General features: G+C 35.2%; 2 protein-coding genes across 2 annotated transcripts; both read right to left on the minus strand.

The window, feature by feature from the left end:
* Positions 1-4,956: 4,956 nt before the first annotated feature.
* Positions 4,957-5,622, minus strand: LOC140183583 (uncharacterized). Its single transcript, XM_072232041.1, has one exon. The coding sequence runs from the start codon at positions 5,620-5,622 to the stop codon at positions 4,957-4,959; it is 666 nt and encodes a 221-aa protein (XP_072088142.1).
* Positions 5,623-9,962: 4,340 nt separating this feature from the next.
* LOC112791343 (DUF21 domain-containing protein At2g14520) lies at positions 9,963-13,884 on the minus strand. Its single transcript, XM_025834139.2, has 11 exons — positions 13,354-13,884; positions 12,913-12,989; positions 12,747-12,830; positions 12,231-12,344; positions 12,008-12,094; positions 11,575-11,714; positions 11,399-11,486; positions 10,950-11,023; positions 10,726-10,850; positions 10,348-10,613; positions 9,963-10,254 (listed from the first exon to the last, which is right to left on the minus strand). The coding sequence occupies exons 1-11, from the start codon at positions 13,529-13,531 to the stop codon at positions 10,210-10,212; spliced, it is 1,278 nt and encodes a 425-aa protein (XP_025689924.1). The 5' UTR covers positions 13,532-13,884; the 3' UTR covers positions 9,963-10,209.
* Positions 13,885-20,111: the final 6,227 nt, after the last annotated feature.

A 20,111-nucleotide genomic window follows, 5' to 3' on the forward strand; every position in this document is an offset into this window, starting at 1 on the left:
TTTTTTTAAAAGTATTGTCATTATTGAAGAGTAACTAATATTTGTGATAGTATAAAATTTAAAAATAAAAATACAAAATATTAATATACTGTGTTTTCGAAGTATAAATCTTGAAGTAAATATATGTAATTATAATTAATGATCATAATTAAAAGTCTTTTTTTTCAATTTGTTCAGGACATGTTTATCTTAAATTTTATTCCTTTATTAATTAGTATTTTTTTACATTTAATTATCATTAATTTATATAAATCAAAATGTATAATTTAAAAAGATAGATACGTGTCTAAAAATTAAAAAAAAATTGTTAGTAAAAAATTTATAACGCTTTAGTTTTTTTTTTTTGCATCATATCTTATATTTTTACCATAAGTTAGAGGTAAATTATTAAATATAAATTATATTTATTACTTATTATCCTAATTCGAATTCATTAAATTCGATTTAAATAGAGACAACTAGGCAACGTTATTGGATTTAGGGGATTCAGGTAATTTTAGGGTGACTTTGATTTATCAATATAAATTAGCCTAATATGTGATATTAATTATTGTTATATATATAAAAAATGTGACATATTTATGTATTGTTTAGATTAGAAGAATTTGTAGAGAAATAACATGCTGGGGAAGAAAATAGATGGAAAAATCAATTTTTCATTATTTGGTTCAACAAAGAAATTGAATGAAAAATATAAAAGTGTATATAAAACTCACGTAAATTTTTTCTTCGAAGTTGCCAAGAAAACTGATTCAAAAGTGTAAACATGGATAAAAATACAGAGTTACCATTTAAAATATAATTTATATATAATATATAAAAACATTAATATAATTTTTCTCTATTATAATTTTTTCTCTTCTTACTTTTCCTTCCATTTAAGCAAAAGAAATTTTTTCCTCTATTTTCTTTTCATTCATTTTTTTTCATCTAAACAGCACACAAAAAAATACTTTTCTTTCCATTTTCTTTCCTCTTATTTTTTATCTTATATCCAAACAATAGTTTAGTGTTTATCCATTTATCTTTTATTAATATTATTATAACAAGAATACATCTAACCTTATAAAAATGAGATAACCTAAACTTTGATTATCTAAGAATTTATTGAGTGGCTAGAATAGCTCCACGTCACGAACCAATGAATGCTAGCAATAAGGATGATCACAAAAACAGCCGAAACATGTATTTGCTGGAATTGCTCGCGTTTTGGAGCTAGATGGGAACTCCTGAAATCCTCACGACCTGCCATGTGAAAATGAATGGGACTAGGGGTGACAAACGAGTCGAAATCTGTCGAGCTGGTCGTATAACCCGCTAAAAAATGCGGGTTGGGCCAGAAATTTATGGCCACCAAACTTAAAAATCCCGCCTACCCTGCACCGCCTAATCCACAGGATTTGGCGGGCTTCGGCGGGGCGGGGCAGGCTTTCCCACTGAGCCAAATTTTTATTTTGGTAGAGTCATTTTTTTACAAATTTCTATGATGTTATTGATCTACAAAATGATGAAGATGATAATTAAAGAAGTTTTAAGTTATATTTTGGATAATATTTGTTTTACTTTGAACAATGCTGGTTTATTATTTTGTTCAAAAAAAATATTTATTACACATTTATAATTATAAAGACGTTAATGTACATGAATTTAAAAACTATAATTTTTTATGTTTTTAGAAATTATAAATTTATTGAAATTGTTGTGAAATTATATATATTGTTTAATATTTAATGCCTTATAAAAAAAAAAGAGATCCCGCCAGCCTACCATTAGGCGGGCAGGGGAAAAATTCAGGACCGTCTTACTAGGCGGGGCGGGCTTTTGACGAGACATGACGGACTTTTCCGTTTGCCACTCCTAATAGGGGAACGGACATAAGTACCCGTCTCATGAAACTTATTAAATATACGCGAATATAAAATTATTAATTTATCCTAATTTATATATACGTAAATCCATTTCTTGAATTTAGTAATCCTAATTTTTGCCTCCAATTCGAATTTTTTCTTTTTCTTCCAGCCTCATTCTCAGCCTTGATCCTCTCTCTCTCTAACTCACTTTCTCTACCTCTCATCAAGTCCGTCACTATGTCGCTCAGTATGGTCCTAAAAAATTATGTTATATTATTATGTTGGATTATTTTTTTATATTTTCTCCTTTTGAAATGTTATTTTTCATAAGGAATATGTTATAAATTGTGTTGAATTATATTGAATTGATTATTTTATGATTTATTATATTATGTCCTTTTGTGTTAATTTTTTTAAAAATTTCCAAAGACTATTCGTAGATACCCGAAGAGATATATGTTCTCTAAGGAGTGATTAAACAGGAACTTGCAATGATGGAGAAAGAACGAGGACATTTTTTTTAATAGGAATGAGGGATGGAAAGTGAGTTTCTCACGCCTTGAGTCTTCATTACCATATTAATTTATTTTTCAATAGAATAAATTATATATTGAATAACAAAAGTTGCTATCGGTTTCTTTTCACACTAACTAATACTCAAGAATGGTGTTTCGATACACCATATTACCAAAAAATATTAATCGATCTAATAACTTTTGTAATGACATAAGTTTATGAAATTTGAAAATTTAAAAATTATTTCATAAAATGTAAAGTTTTAACAAGTAATAATATTGATCATATTATTTTGATTTCAAGAATGAATACGATAGCAATAAATAAAATTGTCCCAAGTAAATTTTAACAAAGACAAAAATAAATAAGTATTTTTATTAATAAAAAATAAATCTATTTTAAAGACAAATACAATTTTTTTCTATGGATTTCCTAACTTGGCAAGTCGAAAATTAATCCACCACATATTGATGCTCTATTTATTAAGGGTCTGTCGCTAACTAATGGATTGTGATACACACAAGACGAAATTCAAACTCTAAATACTTGTTTAAGCGGGCCAATGAGATGACCATTCAATAAATTTAAATTGATTAAAATAAATATTAATTATTTTTTATATTTTTTAAATTATAAAATATTTATAATAATAATTACTATGTATATTTTTTATTTAAATTTAATAAAAAATTTATATAATTTTATGTATTATCCCGTGTAAGACACGAGAACATATACTAGTTCACATAAAAACATGATCTAGTATTAATTCTTAAGAACTATGGATTATTGGGAAGGACAAACTCCTGCAATTTTATCATCAATTCTATTAGAGTATATACTTTTTTTTATTTTTATTGTATCATCATTTACCAATTAAAAACAATATCAGTTTTTCAAAGTAAATATATAAGAATATAAGAATCATAATAAAGCCATTATGTAAATTTGGAGACATGCTACCGGCGAATATTATTATCGTAAAGTTAATTTTTCGAGGGCCCCATAATTTACATAAGTTATTCTAATATAGTAAATTAGTTAATATCTAATTTTTTTAAATTTTTTATTAAATTTTTAGTTAATAGATTGTTGTATATACAAAATAGAATTTAAACTACCGACCCACTAAAATTGATTTATTGATGTCGATTTAGATGTAAATGAATTGTTATTTAGATACTTCTTTTGAGAAATAAAACAAGCACTTATTAACATAATTACAGAAAGAAAAATGCTACTTGTAATTCAGCATTTATTCAGTTTTAAAATTTAATATTTTATTATTTTAATTTTTTAATTAATCATATTTTTTATTTTTAAAAAATTATTTTTATTATTTTTAATATTTATCACCGTAAAATTTGTAACTATTTGTAATATATTAGTTTTTTGATAAAATTTGTAACAACTTTTTGTGTACTAATTTTTAAAAAATCGGTAAAGTTTTTAAAATTAATTAAACTCACTTCAATTATTTTTTTATTCAAAATATTCAAAACTCATGTCAAAAACACATTTAAAATTAAATAAACAACATAAACATATTTAAAATTATGTATTAACACATCGAAATTATTGTCATTGTAGATCTAAATTACATATTGAACACACACAAAAATTAAATTAAATTTGAATCCATGAAGGGAAGGTGGATTGAGACTCCCACCATTCAAACCATGTTAAAGCTTCCCCATGGCGGCTTCACTCTATCGACACTGACCCAACGGTAGCCACTTTGCTACGGTCTATCAGTATTCGGTATTCACCTTAATCCAGCCTATAGGTAGCCCTTTCCATGGCGCCGACAACCAGGCTCTGATACCAATTGTTACGGTTTCTCTAGTATCCTTACTGTTAGGGCAGAATTGAGTGTAGAAGATAAGGGTAGAAGGGAAGAACAGAATAACTGAACAGAGGAAGGAATTATCGATGTGATAATTACCTCACTAGCAGAATAATATTATAAATTTAAATGAAAGAAAAACAAGAATAATTGACTTTCGAGAGGTCAATTCTCTCCCTCTAGATTTTCACTCCACTTATTTCCTGCCTACTAGCTTTTCCAGCCTACCTATTTATAATATCTAATCCTATAACTACTGTCCTAAAGATGTGGAGTTTCAGAATTTAAAATTTAGTTTGCTACTTTTTCTCCTCTCCTTTTATAAGTATATTTAAAAGGAGTTAAATCCCTATTATCTCTCTGATTTGTTGCAATACCCCCCCCCCCATGAAGAGCCACCTTGTCCTCAAGGTGGAAAGAGGGAAATATTGTCTGTAATGTTGCTGCTGATTCCCAAGTATTCTCGAAATCTGGCAGTTCTTTCCATTTGATAAGGACCTCAAGCTCTCCCTGATTGTTGTAGCGGCTGTCAATGGCTTGTTCAGGTTCTACCAGCAATTCCCCTTCTTCAGTGAGTGTTTCGGGTAATGGTTGAGGATGTAAGGAAGGTCCAACACTTTTCTTCAACTGGGAAATATGAAAAACAAGGTGTATTCTTGCTGTGTCAGGTAATTTCAGCCTGTAGGCCACTACTCCAATCCGTTCTAGCACCTCAAAAGGACCATAAAATCTTGCACCTAACTTCTAATTTGATCTGGCTGCCAAAGATTTCATCCTATATAGCTGAAGTTTGAGATACACAAAGTCTCCTACTTCAAAAGACACATCACGTCGTTTCTTGTCTGCACTTTGTCTCATTCTGTTCTGAGCCCTATTAAGCTGAAATTGGATTTCATCTAGCATCTGATTTCGTTCCTCCAATAAGACCCTTACTTCTTCTACTGAAGATTCCATCCCTCCTCGTAATAAAGCTGGAGGTTCCCTGCCATATAAAGCTCGAAAAGGTGTCATCCGAATAGAGCCATGGTATGAGGTATTATACCAAAATTCTGCCCAAGAAAGCCAAGCGGGCCATTGTTTAGTCATGTGGTACCAAAATTCGACAATTGATGATGGAAAACCATGGAGGCGTACCACTTCCTTAATGAACAAAACAGCAACATCCTTTGCCGTAAAGGGATGTGAAAGTGGGAAGAAACGAGCATATTTAGTCATGTGGTCCACCACCACAAATATTGTATCCATCCCATTGGCTTTGGGTAATTCCCCTATGAAATCCATTGAGATGTCAACCCATACATTGGAAGGAATTGGCAGCGGTTGTAGGAGACCAGCAGGTTGCAAGGTAGAATGCTTGTTCTGCTGACAAATTTCACAGCCTTTAATAAAGTTCATCACTGCTGCCTTCATACCCTCCCAATAAAGGATAGCAGAAATCCTCTTGTAAGTTCTAAAGAAGCCCGAATGGCCTCCCAGCTTGGAGCTATGAAATTCCAACAGAATTTTTGGAATCCATTTAGAGGTTTTTGCAAGCACTAACCTCCCTTTATATTTGAGTTTTCCATTTATTAATGCAAAACTGGGTGTAGTTTCTTCCCCCACTAACAACTTCTGCATAATCCCATTTAATTTCTCATCAGCCAATACTTCAGCCTCTATATCATCCCATTCTGCTGCCGGAAAAAGACAGGGAGGAGAAATGAAATTTCCTAGAAAGGGCATCAGCCACCCTGTTTTCTGTCCCTGCCTTATATTTAATGTCAAAATTGTATCCCAGTAACTTGGATAACCATTTCTGCTGGCCTTCGTCTGCTACACGCTGATCTAATAAAAACTTCAAGGACTGTTGATCAGTAAAAACTGTGAACTGCTGTCCCATGAGATAGTGTTTCCACTTTTGAACAGCTAGAATAATTGCCATCAACTCTCTTTCGTAGACAGATTTCTGCTGGGCTGTTTTCGAGAGTTTTTGGCTCATAAAAGCAATTGGCCGACCCTCCTGCATCAAGACAGCACCCACTCCCTTTCCGGATGCATCGGTTTCCAGCTGGAAAGGTTTAGAAAAGAATGGAACGGCTAAAACCGGAACGGAAACCATAGCTGTTTTGAGCTTTTGAAAAGCAGATTCAGCATCCTTACCCCAATTAAAAGAGTCCTTTTTGAGACGTTGGGTGAGAGGAGCAGCAATAGTACCATACCCTTTTACAAAGCGGCGATAATATCCGGTTAAGCCCAAGAAACCCCGCAAGCTGCGAATATCTTTTGGTGGAGGCCAGTCAAGCATATCTCTGAGTTTCTTAGGATCAGCCGCCACCCCTTCGGTAGAAATAACGTGGCCAAGGTACTCAATACTCGTTGCTTCAAAACAGCACTTCTTTTTATTTACCAATAAACTGTGCTGCCTCAGTACCTCAAAAATATTCTGCAAATGACCTCTGTGGCTAATGAGATCCTTGCTATAAATAAGGATGTCATCGAAGAAAACTAAAGCAAATTTTCTGAGGAACGGACGAAGTACAGTGTTCATGAGGGCTTGAAAAGTGGATGGAGCGTTTGTGAGGCCAAAAGGCTTTACAAGGAATTCGTAATGGTCGTCGTGGGTGCGAAAAGCTGTCTTATGAATATCCTCCTCCTTCATTCGAATTTGATGATATCCGGATTTGAGATCCAATTTGGAAAACACTGTTGCACCATCGAGCTCATCCAATAGCTCCTCTATAATAGGAATAGGAAATTTGTCCGGCACCGTGATCTTATTGAGGGCCCTATAGTCGACGCAAAACCTCCACCCACCATCCTTTTTCTTTACCAAAATTACCGGGCTCGAGAAGGGACTTGTGCTGGGCCGAATAATCCTAATCTGCAACATTTCATCAATTATTTTTTCCATTTCTGCCTTCTGATAATGTGGATATCTGTAAGGTCTAATGTTTGGGATCTCTGCACTGTCTTTTAGTACTATAGCATGATCATGTGTTCTTTGTGGAGGAAGACCATATGGGGACTGAAAGACATCCTCAAATTGCTGCAAAATTGCCAAAGTTGCTGACGAAACAGATAGTTGGACTTCTGTAGAATCGGCAATGAACACAGGGGTTACGAGAAAGCCCTCTTCATTATTTCTCAGGGCATTTAAAGTCACTTTTGCACTAGTTCGACTTCTCCCTAAAGAGGGATCACCATGCAAAGTCACCTTCTTCCTATTCAACATCCAGCTTAAGGATAAGGCGTTATAATCCCCTTCAAATTTGCCCAAACTAGCAATCCACCCCGCACCCAAAACGACTTCAGAACGTCCCAATTCCATCACCAAGAAGTCCTCCACAATAGAAATTCCTTGTACCAATAATTCCACTTTTTCACAGCCACCTAACCCATGCTCTATTGCTCCATTTCCAACCTCAATTCGGAAAGGAGGCAGGTGTACCAATGGCAAACCCAGTATGGAGACAAGAGAAGATGAAATAAAATTCGCCTCAGCCCCTGGGTCAACCAACACGACCACCCCAACACCGTTTATAGTAGCTCGTACCTTCAAAGTTTGGTGTGATGTAAGTCCCCAATAACTTAGAGAAGAGAGACGAAGAGAAAGACTGTTAATGGTTACGACAGGTTCGTCCGAGGCCAAATCTTCGCAACAATCCTCGGGTTGTTCATCCTCCTCCCCCAGGAGAATGAGTTGTTGATGTCTGAACTTGCATGCGTGGCCAGGATTCCACTTGTCCCCGCAGCGGAAACAGAGACCTTTGTGCTGTCGCTCACTCCATTCCTCATTTGAAATCCATCGTGATGAAGGCTTTGTGATATTAGTGGTGGAAGGGGCCGAGGAAGTATTGGATTCTGTTTTACTATGAGGGATGGATGTGGGCTGTTTAGTTATAGAAGGAGATTGTGAAGTGTGCTGAGCCCAATTATTGGATCTGGCACCGCTCCAGCTCAAACGGTTAGTATTTTCATTTCGTCTTCCTCCTGGGTGCGTTCCTTCTGTACGCCACGCTTCATTCCTCGACTCTAACATCATGGCCCTATCCATCAGGGCCTGGAGGCTTTCAAACTCGGCAACTCTCATCTCCGCTTTGATCGACGGTTTGAGTCCTTCATGGAACATGCACAACAAGGTATCTCCCCCCAAATGTCTATGTGCCCTAGCCGCTATCTCAAAGTCTCTCCGATACTCCATAACCGACCCATGCTGTCTCACCTGCAATAATGGCGCAAGAGGATTCGCATCTGCACCAAGCTCAAATCGTTTGAGCAAATCTTGTTTGAAACGAATCCATGAAGGGAAGGTGGATTGAGACTCCCACCATTCAAACCATGTTAAAACTTCCCCATGGCGGCTTCACTCTATCGACACTGACCCAACGGTAGCCACTTTGCTACGGTCTATCAGTATTCGGTATTCACCTTAATCCAACCTATAGGTAGCCCTTTCCATGGCGCCGACAACCAGGCTCTGATACCAATTGTTACGGTTTCTCTAGTATCCTTACTGTTAGGGCAGAATTGAGTGTAGAAGATAAGGGTAGAAGGGAAGAACAGAATAACTGAACAGAGGAAGGAATTATCGATGTGATAATTACCTCACTGGCAGAATAATATTATAGATTTAAATGAAAGAAAAACAAGAATAATTGACTTTCGAGAGGTCAATTCTCTCCCTCTAGATTTTCACTCTACTTATTTCCTGCCTACTAGCTTTCCCAGCCTACCTATTTATAATATCTAATCCTATAACTACTGTCCTAAAGATGTGGAGTTTCAGAATTTAAAATTTAGTTTGCTACTTTTTCTCCTCTCCTTTTATAAGTATATTTAAAAGGAGTTAAATCCCTATTATCTATCTGATTTGTTGCAGTGTATCACTTAATTATTGAATCTTATGATACACCGAAATTTGGTTAATATCTACAAAATTTTCCGCCCGTCCTCAAACAACACAATTATGAATTATTTAACGTTGTATCCGTCGTCCGCTCACCTTTAAGTCCAGAATCTACTGCATTACTTTTGATTGTTGTGTTCATTAAATCATTGTGTGCGGGTGCGCTCATCCCCTTTCGAGAGCCTAGTGTTTGTTCTAATAAAGTCCATACCAATATTTTTGTAAGAAAGTACAAAGAAGCCTAAAAGATCTCATTTCTAAGTTCTAAGTTCTAACAGCTCTGATAAGGAGAATAAGAAGGGTATGACCCACCAAACAGAGTTCCAACTTCCAACTCTCCAAGCATAAGAAAATAGAGGAAGTGAAAAAACATCATCACTAATAACTAATGTACCCTAGCTATAAGCCCTGTAACATTGAATTTGGATGATCCGAAGACTATGCTTTGTATGAATACAAACGTACTATACAAAGCGTGTTTCTGAGCCCAACATGTAAATGATAAATTTACTAACTGCGAATTCAAAGACAAGTTGATAAATTTGATCTTAAAATGTTGTATCATGTGCAGTAGAAGCTGTGATATGACAGGCTCGAAAAGGAAAGGGGAAAAAAAGCTAAACAAACACGACCGTGGGCAAAATGTTTTGTTTAGTTGAATACGTAAGAAGAAAAAGCATCGACACATGCATCCTCGTTGTGAGATGAATCATCATGCAGTTAACATATGATCATCTTTTCAGCTTAAGCACATAACGTCTCAAATAGCTAACTGGTTATCCATAATGATTACTTAATACATCTGCAATCAGTATAAGTAGCTGTCAATAATTCAGAACAAAACGTGATTTGCTGGCATGCCCCATTTGTCCTTGCAACACATGTACATATATTGATATTGATGTATATCTCGTAACAGAAAAGTTTGAAAGCATCGATATCTTCTTGTCCCTACATTTGATAAAGCGATAACATCTTGAACTTTCATATTACATACATATATACTCACATTGCTAACAGCAGCATTTTCACTCTAAACCGCAGTACCTAATTAACAACAAATTACAAATACATGAACACTGATACTAAACTACAATTGGTGAAAGCCATCGTCATGAGAATTCAAAATGATGATCTGTCTCATCGAAGATCTCCTCCTACAAAACAAAAATTAATGTCAGTAACAGCTTCCTACTAGATTTTGATTTGAGTAAATAAAGCTTGTCTTCGACTAGATGTCAAGAGTTTACCTGTAGTAGTTCTTCAATAACATCTTCCATCGTAATTACTCCAACAGCTTCTTCTTCTTCGGGGAGTTTTGGAAGTGGACTTCCATTATCTATCTCTAGAATATCCGAGTACATATTTTTTGTCCATTTTTTGCTCCGAGATCCCTTAATCGACTTGTTTGTATTTGGAAAGCTTTTCCACTTATGGAGTGGCATCTTGGGTTTCACCTTTTTCTCGTGTGGGGGTTTTTCACCATCAATATCCACCTTCACATCCTTCACTGGCTCTATTTCACAGACATGAGATACGTAGCATTGTAGCATTCAGTTATTATGAGAGAAACTAAACAAAATTTTGGCAAGGAAACATATTGATTACAAGTTACAGCCTGTTCTTACCATTGGCAGAGTTTTGGGAAGATGGCTGATTTGTCTTGTCACACCGTCTTACAACAACAGCCATGTGGCTATGGCCCTTCTGAAACTCATTCAATATATCATAGAGAGGCATACTTTCTGGAACCCTGTGAATGTAGGTAATTTCTAAATATCAATTTTCGGTTAAAGAATATGGAACCAATGTGCCTATCCCCATAAAACCTACAAGAAAATATATAAGATACCTTGGAATCCTGCGTATGGTTACACTCTTCACAGATGCTTCCTCTTCTGGATCAATTGTCAATAAATTCTTGACCTAAAATTAAGCAGCAAATTCTTAGAAAACAAAATGGAGACCGAAACAAGGCATTGCATACAGTTGACGCATCATTGGTGCTCAAGCAGACATAACACTGCCTCTAACTGCCACTTATGCCTATAAACGAATCAATAAAATTTTTGAGGCCCAACAAGGGGAAAACCTGCTATAGGAGTATATGTTATCCGGTCAAATAGTTTGCCGAAGGAAGGCATTATCATCTAGAGCCTAAAGTAGAACTTTCACATATAGTTCCATTATCAGGAAGTAACTTAAAACTATGATGAAACTTATTCAAGAGTTTATAGAACTCAATATGACTCCAAGAATGTTAAATGGTAAAGGTGAATAATAACGAAGGAAAATCGGCACCAGTATAAGTCCAATAATATTTGTAGGCTGCTCATAATAGACCGGGACTCTGCTGTGCCCCCTCTCCAATATTAGGTTCATCAGCTCCCTGCTCAAATAATTGGTGTTAAATTAGATGAATAAAATATGTACTAAATTAAAAACTAGACTTTATCTAAATTTTTAATACAACTTACCTATCAAGTTTGGAATTAATATCAATGGCAAATGTGTCAGATATAGGAGTCATCGCATCGCTAGCTGTCTTCTCGCTGAGTTCAAGTGCCCCAGCAATGATTGTTGTTTCATCATGCGTTAGTTCCCCACCTTTTCCAGCCTAATGCAATCCAATAATGAACAGCAACAAAAACAAGTGGAAACATGAATATTTGGAGCAAAGGACTCCACATAACCAGAAGAGTAAGTATATAAGATTGTCCTTATTAACAATCCAGGAAAATTAAATTGAAATATAAGAAGGTAGATATATGTGCAGCATACATATGAAAGAACAGGATGAGTGCAGGATACCTACTTTATGCAATTTTATAACAAATTGATAAAAAGATTATACAATAGAGATGGATGGCGTTATATGAATAAAAAACAACAAATAGCTCTGATACAGACCTCATTACCATGCAAATTTACGAGTGTTTTTAACTCGGCTCTGCGGAAAAGGGCTTCATTTCGATGGCCCAGCAAAAAGTCCAACAACTGAAAAACCATATAAATGCACCAAAAAGCCAAGGATGAACAGAATATCGGTATGAGGACATAAATTCAATTTGGCCCCTGCTTACAGAAATGAAGCATTCATATATAAATTCAAAGTTTGCTCAATTTATGTCACCTTGCTAATTGGAAAAGCAATTGGATAACAGATCCATACAAGCACACGGACAAAGGGAGCCACCGTTGCGCCAATCGCTAAACCATACCGAGAACAAACAGATTGGGGTATAATCTTCACACAAGTAAGACATATGTCAGAGCACTTTTACATGCAATGCAAAGCATATCAAGGCTAGCATATACATAATAATATTAGGCAAATATCTGCCAGACATGCAGAAAATCCAAAGGTATTATAATTAATAATCAACATTGAACAGGATTCAGTGAAGAACAAAGATTGAAAATGTAGAAAGTCAGATTTACAAACGTTAACTCTATCTCATGACTGAAATAAAAAATAAAAAAGATTTGAATGATGAATAACTCGTGAGGAAGAGGAATTTACCACATCCTCCATAACTTTATTATAGTTCTTGAGCTACAAGGTGGAGGATGAAACAGTCTTTTTAAAACATGTCATGTGTGTGTATTTATTTAACAATTAACACAAATAAGTACATGAGTTTCTCACCTCACCAAACAGAAGAATTAACGTCACCGAAATCAGGATAGCACCCCATGCAGTAACAAGACTATCAAGAAAAATAGGAAGCGCCTGGAAAAACACATTTAAAAAAAATCAGAATCAATTTTGTCTTTTATGTATTAAAACCATTCGGGAATATTTTGAGTTGTACCTCCATGGCTGCAGCATTGCAAATCAGCAAAGTACAGAGCAACAAATGTTGATTTTTGACAACAGGCAATATCTTCTCTGCAGTGACAACAAAAGGATTCATAAAGTAAGAGAATATATCATTAACAAATCTGAACAAAACAACCCTCGCGTTTTCAAAAGATTTCCCCTATTTACAGCTCTAAAATAATGGATAATTCCAGAACTAAACTACAGATCACGAATTGCACTTAACTCGTTTCATCTTGTTCCCGGTTTATCCAACCAATTAGATGAACCATGAACCATCAGTGCTACATATAGCTAGCTATAATCAATCAATTTTTTACCGGGGAAGAATATGAATACGAATACCGATACATAACAAAAAGCTAAGTATGTAAACAGAAAAGCTAAGCAAGTTTAGTTTGCACGTAATCGTTGAAATCAGAGAGAGAGGTACCTGCGTGGATACGATCCTGAGGAGTGCCAGATTTGGCAAGGACCTCGAGATCGACGAGGCTGAGAGACATGAGGCCCAAGGTGAGGCCCGACATCAAGCCCGCGAACAAGACGAGCAGCACGATGACCGCTATGTTGATGAAGAACTTTGATTCGCAGCAGGTATACTCCACCGCCATTCTCTTGTGCTATTCCTATTATCGCTGTACGCTGTTAGTAGTTTGGTTCGTTGTGTATTTCAATTAAGAGCAGCAGAGTACAGAGAGAGTAGTAGTCAGAGAAAGCAGAGCAACCACCAGAGCTCCGCCACCTCCATTGTTGCTTCTCCCTCTCCGATCCACTTGTGGCTCTACTCGATTCCCATCATCCCCTATTTATTCATTCCTCCTTATATTCAATCCTTTTATTTATTGTTTTTTTCTTTATTATGTCACGGTAACAGTATATTGCTTCTCGAAAAGTTAATTTTAGGTGAGAGTCGGTACTCCATTGCGGTGGAAATAATTTGTTTCCGTTGTCACAAAATATCAAGAGTTTCGCCAACAACTAATAGAGTATTTGTATAATATGTATGATAAATTATTTATTTAATTTAATATGAGTTAAAAATAAATATTTAAAATAAAATATTATTAATTTTTTAAATGTAATATATTTATATTTTTTAAAATTTGAATACCAAAAAATAATAAATATTTAATATTTTACTAAATTAAATATTTTTAAATATCTATTATATACATTATACAGATATTCTATTAATTCTTTATATTTCCTCAAATATCAATTATATTGTAAAATTAAGTCCCTAAATTTATTATTTGTATGTATGTATAATATTTTTTAAAAATATATATAGAAAGATTAATCGTTGTTAAATTATTTAAAAACTGTAATAGCTCTTTTATTATTTTCGTTATAATAGTATAATTTCCTTTTTCACTTTTTCGATGGCCATTTGAACATTGTCAAACTAATTTTGGTAATATTTTTCTTTCTTATTTTTTTAAAAAAAATTATTTCACTAAATTTAATCAATTCTTTTATGTATTTTTTTCTTCAACTAAAATTTGTGGGAGTGATTTTTATTAGATTTAAATTAATTTGATTGTATTTAGTTAGCTAATATACCGATTATATTATTAGAATGGGGGAAGAATAGCGGAGGCGACAGTTGGGTAGTGACGTGTTGTTACAAAGACAGCGTTGCCAAATCTGCATTTCAGCGATCCGTACCGACCCACACGAATACCTTTTTAATTTGCTCAGAATCAACGGATAACCATGTGGCTATTTAGTATTTGCACTAATAACAAATAATTAATGGACCCACCGTCCCCCTCCTTGCTTCTATCACAAAATCACTAATTAATATGATTATCATTATCATATTAACAACTAAGAGTTCAAGGTTTAAGGCAGCTAAAACTCTTTTCAATAAGACATTTTAGCCTGATAGGCTTTTCGGAATATGACATCTGTTATGATTATGAATCTTTGTCTTGCTTATATCAGAAGTGGAGCACTGGAGCTTAACTAATTAATTTGTCCGTGATGATAGATTATAAGATCTCTTAAGTGATACCTATTGCAAAAAGCTGCTTTTAGCCTGCTTAGCTTCTAGCTTTAACTTTGATTAGTTATTAGTTAATCCAGCTTGTTTGTGCCTTTTATTTATTTTATTGTATATGCTTAGTTATAATTTTTCTTTTTATCTCGTTTTGATTATTCTAAATAATATGTCTTAGTACCAATATAAGTTAGGTAAGTTACTTGTGGTATTATTATTTATTACCACTTCGCAAAAGAAATTAACTTATCACTTGGAATATTAATTGACTAATACTATGTGTACAAATTTTTTTATCACTAAGTATAATTAAATTGATGTAACGTTTAGCAAAAAAAAAAAAATGTGTGCATATGTTATTATTATTTTTTTTGTATTTTGTACATCACATGAATTTTTGTTTAAATTTTTGTTGGAGAATACAAAAACTTATTAATATAGCATACAAAATTTCGGAACATGATATTTAAAATTTTGCATATAACACAAATTTATTGATATAGTATATAAATTTTTACTTATATCACATATATTTTTACATATAACACATAAATCTTTACATATAACACAAATTTTTGCTGCAAATATATTTTATTAGTTACGTGAATCAATGTTCTGAGTATATATTTTTCCAAAAATTTCTATCTTACATATTAAAAATTCTATGCTATGCCATGAAATTTTTGTGTTGTTTACAAAAATTTATGTATTGTATGTATTTTATTGGTTGGATATTAACACTTTGAGTATATAATTCTTAAAAAAAATTGTGCTATATACTAATATATGTGTATTGTGTACCAAAATTTATGTAGTGTGCATGAGTGCATCAAAATTTCTGTATTTTAATTTTCTAAACACTTATCAAAAAAAAAAGAAAAAAAAGTGACCATCATTAAAAAAAATAGCACACTTTATTTTTAAACAACTTTATTAAACTTTATTACTCAAAAAAATTGAACACCTAGCACTTTTTATTAATCTTGTTACCTGAATGTATTAGCTATAGCAGATTGACATATTTAGATTAGTTAGCATTTATAATTGATAGTTAGTTACTAGTTAGCATATTCAATTAGTCTAAGATATTTATCATGTAAGTTGTTATATAAAGCAGGGTTTGCTAACTCATTCTGTTAGCTTCCATTTTATCCACATCACTTTCTCTCTCTACCAAAAACAGATTTCAGAATCTTCTCTCTACCTTCCCTTCCTATTCTTCTTCACCATTCCAACTCTGCAACCCCCCTTTTCCAGCTTCCGTTTTCACATGGTATCATCGCCGGAAGTAATCCCGGGCATCTTCCATATTCTAAGCTTCTTCATCTACCTCCAGATCCAACATCTTTCCCAAACTCACACAGTAGAGACTGATGAGAGCTGTTCATGGAATCTCTAGGGTTTCGGTAACAGTGTTCCGATCAGCGAGTTAGGGAATCATGTCTTGGAATTGCTTTCGTCTTCGTTCTTTCCCCTTCTTTTGCACTCATTCAACAGAATTTGCTCATTAATCGTGATCTTTTTTTTTTTGTACCGAATCACCTCCAATCTTCATCTCTTGGATTCTCCTCACATTCTTGCTTTTTCTCTTCAATGGATTCCACTCATAGTGACGTCAGCTCCACTGCAGCTTCCAATGTCGATATTAACACTCTTTCGCAGCTTCTCCTCCAACTCACTCAACTGCAGAATCGCACGAGTTCAGGAACAGTGCATCCTCCTATTGATCAGAACAGTCCATACTTCTTGCACCCAGCTGAAAGTCCTGGTAATCCTTTAATTTCTCTCCGCCTCAATTCTCAAAATTACACCAATTGGTCCCGCTCGATTTCATTGGGGCTCGAGTCCAAGAACAAAATTCCCTTCATTGATGGCTCTCTCCCTCGACCGGAGGTTACCGATCCAATGTATGCGGCTTGGGGCCGTTGCAACACCTATGTCCTCTCTTGGCTACACTTATCTCTCTCACACGATATTCTTCAGAGTGTCATCTGGAGAAAGGTGGCTTCAGATCTGTGGAATGACTTAAAGAAACGCTATTACCAGGGAGATTTGTACCATGTCTCTGAACTGTATGAGGAGCTGTATAGTGCAAAACAAGGTGATCTTTCAATTACTTCCTATTTTACCAAGATGCAAGCAATTTGGGAAGAAATTGATAACTTCAGGCCAATTCCCATGTGTCTTACCTGCACTAGCAAGTGTATCTGTGGTTTGGAAGAAATGCGACGGTACCGCAATGAAGACTACATTGCAAGATTTCTGCGTGGCCTCAATGATCAATTTGCAACTGCCAAAACCCAAATTATGCTCTTGAAACCCCTCCCTGACATGGATTCTATGTTTGCAATGCTAACCCAACAAGAACGCCAACTCAGCCCTTCAATTGACACTCCAGATTCACAAATTCTATACGCTGCTAATTCTGGTTACAATTTCACCAGAGGCAGAGGCAGAGGTAGAGGGGGTGTGAATGGTAGAGGAAGAAGTTCAGGCAGGTCTCATAGCACAAAGCATTGCTCCTTTTGTGGCAGAACGGGACACATTGTTGATACATGCTTCAAGAAGCATGGCCTTCCCCCGCATTTGCAGAAACGTGGAAGCATCAATAACACTTTCACTGATGAGAATGATGAAATCAGTGCATTACCTTCAACTGCTGTTAAAAATGGTGAGAATCCAAGTTATAGCTTGACCAATGATCAACGGCTTGCTTTAATGTCTATCCTACAACAGTCAACCCAATCTAATCAAACTATCAACCAACTCACTACATCAACTGAGCCAAAAGACTTACAGATCACCAAAGGTACCCTTTTATTAGCTACATCATTATCTGTCAATCAAAAATTTCTTAGATCAGATACTTGGGTAGTGGACACAGGTGCTACTGATCACGTTTGTTTTTCTCTAAATGTTTTTCAATCTTTCAAAAATATTAAACCTGTTACTGTGCACATGCCTGATGGCTCTATTGCTACTACTACCATTGCTGGTACAGTGATTTTTAATACAAATTTTTACTTAGAGAATGTTCTTTACATCCCTACTTTTAAATTCAATTTGGTGTCAGTTTCACGAGTTACAAAGGCATTGAACTGTCTGTTTTTATTTTCACATACATGGTGCCAGATTTGGGATCACCATCTATTGAAGATGATTGGCACAACTAAAAGTAGCACTGGTTTATATGTACTGGGTCACTCAAATGATCAAACTGTAGCTCACTGCATTGCACAGCATTCATCACAAACACTACATCACACTTGTGAGAACACGGTCTCATCTACACAACAGTCACAACTATGGCACAACAGACTAGGACACTTGAATAATTCAGCTTTGCAAACACTGCAAAAAGATTTTTCCTTCATCAAATGTAACAATAATGTTTTAGCTTGTGAACCTTGTCATTTTGCAAAACAGAAGAAAATTCCTTTTCCTATCAGTAGTTCAATAGCTGACTCGCCTTTCGATTTAATACATGTTGATATTTGGGGCCCTCTATCAATTGTGTCTACCTCTGGTTTTAAGTACTTTCTTACTATCGTCGATGACAATAGCCGTTTTACTTGGATTAAGTTCATAAAAAATAAATCTGAGGTTTCATTAATTCTGCCCAACTTCATTAAAATGGTTGAAACCCAATTTTCAAAAACCGTCAAATGTGTCAGATCAGATAACGGTTCGGAATTCAGCATGCATAATTTCTTTGCTTCTAAAGGTATTTTACAGCAAAAGTCTTGTGTGGAAACCCCTCAACAAAATGGGATAGCTGAGAGGAAGCACCAACACATTCTTATGGTGACTAGAACTCTACTTTTTCAATCAAATGTTCCAAAGATTTTTTGGGATCTAGCAGTGGCACACGCTGTGCATCTCATCAATAGAGTCCCTAGTCCCATTTTACAAAATCTTTCCCCCTTTCAAAAATTACATGGCAAATTACCTGATCTAAACCACATCAAAGTTTTTGGTTGTCTTGCCTTTACATCCACTTTAACTCAAAATAGGAAGAAGTTAGATGCACGAGCTCAAAAATGTTGCTTTCTCGGATATAAAGAAGGGATCAAAGGATTTTTTCTCTATGATCTGAAAACAAGGCAAACTTTCCTTTCTAGAAATGTCATATTTTATGAATTTGAGTTTCCATTCAAAACCAACCCTGCCTCTTCAGATGTCAACCCTGCTGCTGTCACAACCACATCACATGTCCCATGGATAGACCCTTTTGCATATCATGATCATCTTTCGTTTTACCAACATGTGCATTCAACTCCAATTCTGCATCAGCATCAACTGACTTCCGTCACTGACTCTATTTCTCATAACACTGCAAGCTCAATTCCTAATGCACAAGCCTCATCCTTGTCTCATTCACATACTCACATGGACACTCATGCATCACCTCACCCTGCACCTCTTAGGAAGTTTAGTAGGACTAGGCGAACACCAGCAGATCTAAATGACTTTCACTGTGCACATAATACCACTGCTCAACAAGTTATGCCAATTTCAAAATGCAAATATCCAATTTCAGATTCAATGTCTTACTCTGTTCTGTCCACTAACCAATTGAATTTTTCTCTTGCTGTTTCCACACATAATGAGCCAAAAACCTATGAAGAAGCCATCCAAAAAGACTGTTGGAAAGATGCCATTAATGCAGAACTTCTAGCACTTGAGCAAACTAAAACTTGGACTCTCACCCCTTTACCACCAGGGAAGAAAACTATTGGCTGCCGTTGGGTGTTCAAAGTCAAATTCAATCCTGATGGATCAGTAGAGAGGCACAAAGCACGCCTGGTTGCAAAGGGCTATACACAACGATATGGTTTAGACTACATGGACACCTTTAGTCCAGTGGTTAAGATCACTACTGTGCGATTGGTACTTTCTCTCACTGCAATCAAGGGTTGGCACTGCCACCAATTGGACGTAAACACCGCATTCCTTCATGGTGAGTTGAAGGAAACAGTATATATGAAGCCTCCCCCGGGATTACCGCTCTCCTCTCCCGATTTGGTTTGCAAACTTGACAAGTCCCTCTATGGACTCAAGCAAGCTAGTAGGTAGTTGAATCTTAAGCTTTGCTCTGTTCTTCGTGCTCACGGGTACCAACAATCGAAGAATGATTATTCTTTGTTCACAAAACACAAATCCGAGACCTCCTTCACTGTGATACTTGC

Source organism: Arachis hypogaea, chromosome 3 (assembly GCF_003086295.3).
Source record: "Arachis hypogaea cultivar Tifrunner chromosome 3, arahy.Tifrunner.gnm2.J5K5, whole genome shotgun sequence".
Lineage (NCBI taxonomy): Eukaryota > Viridiplantae > Streptophyta > Magnoliopsida > Fabales > Fabaceae > Arachis > Arachis hypogaea.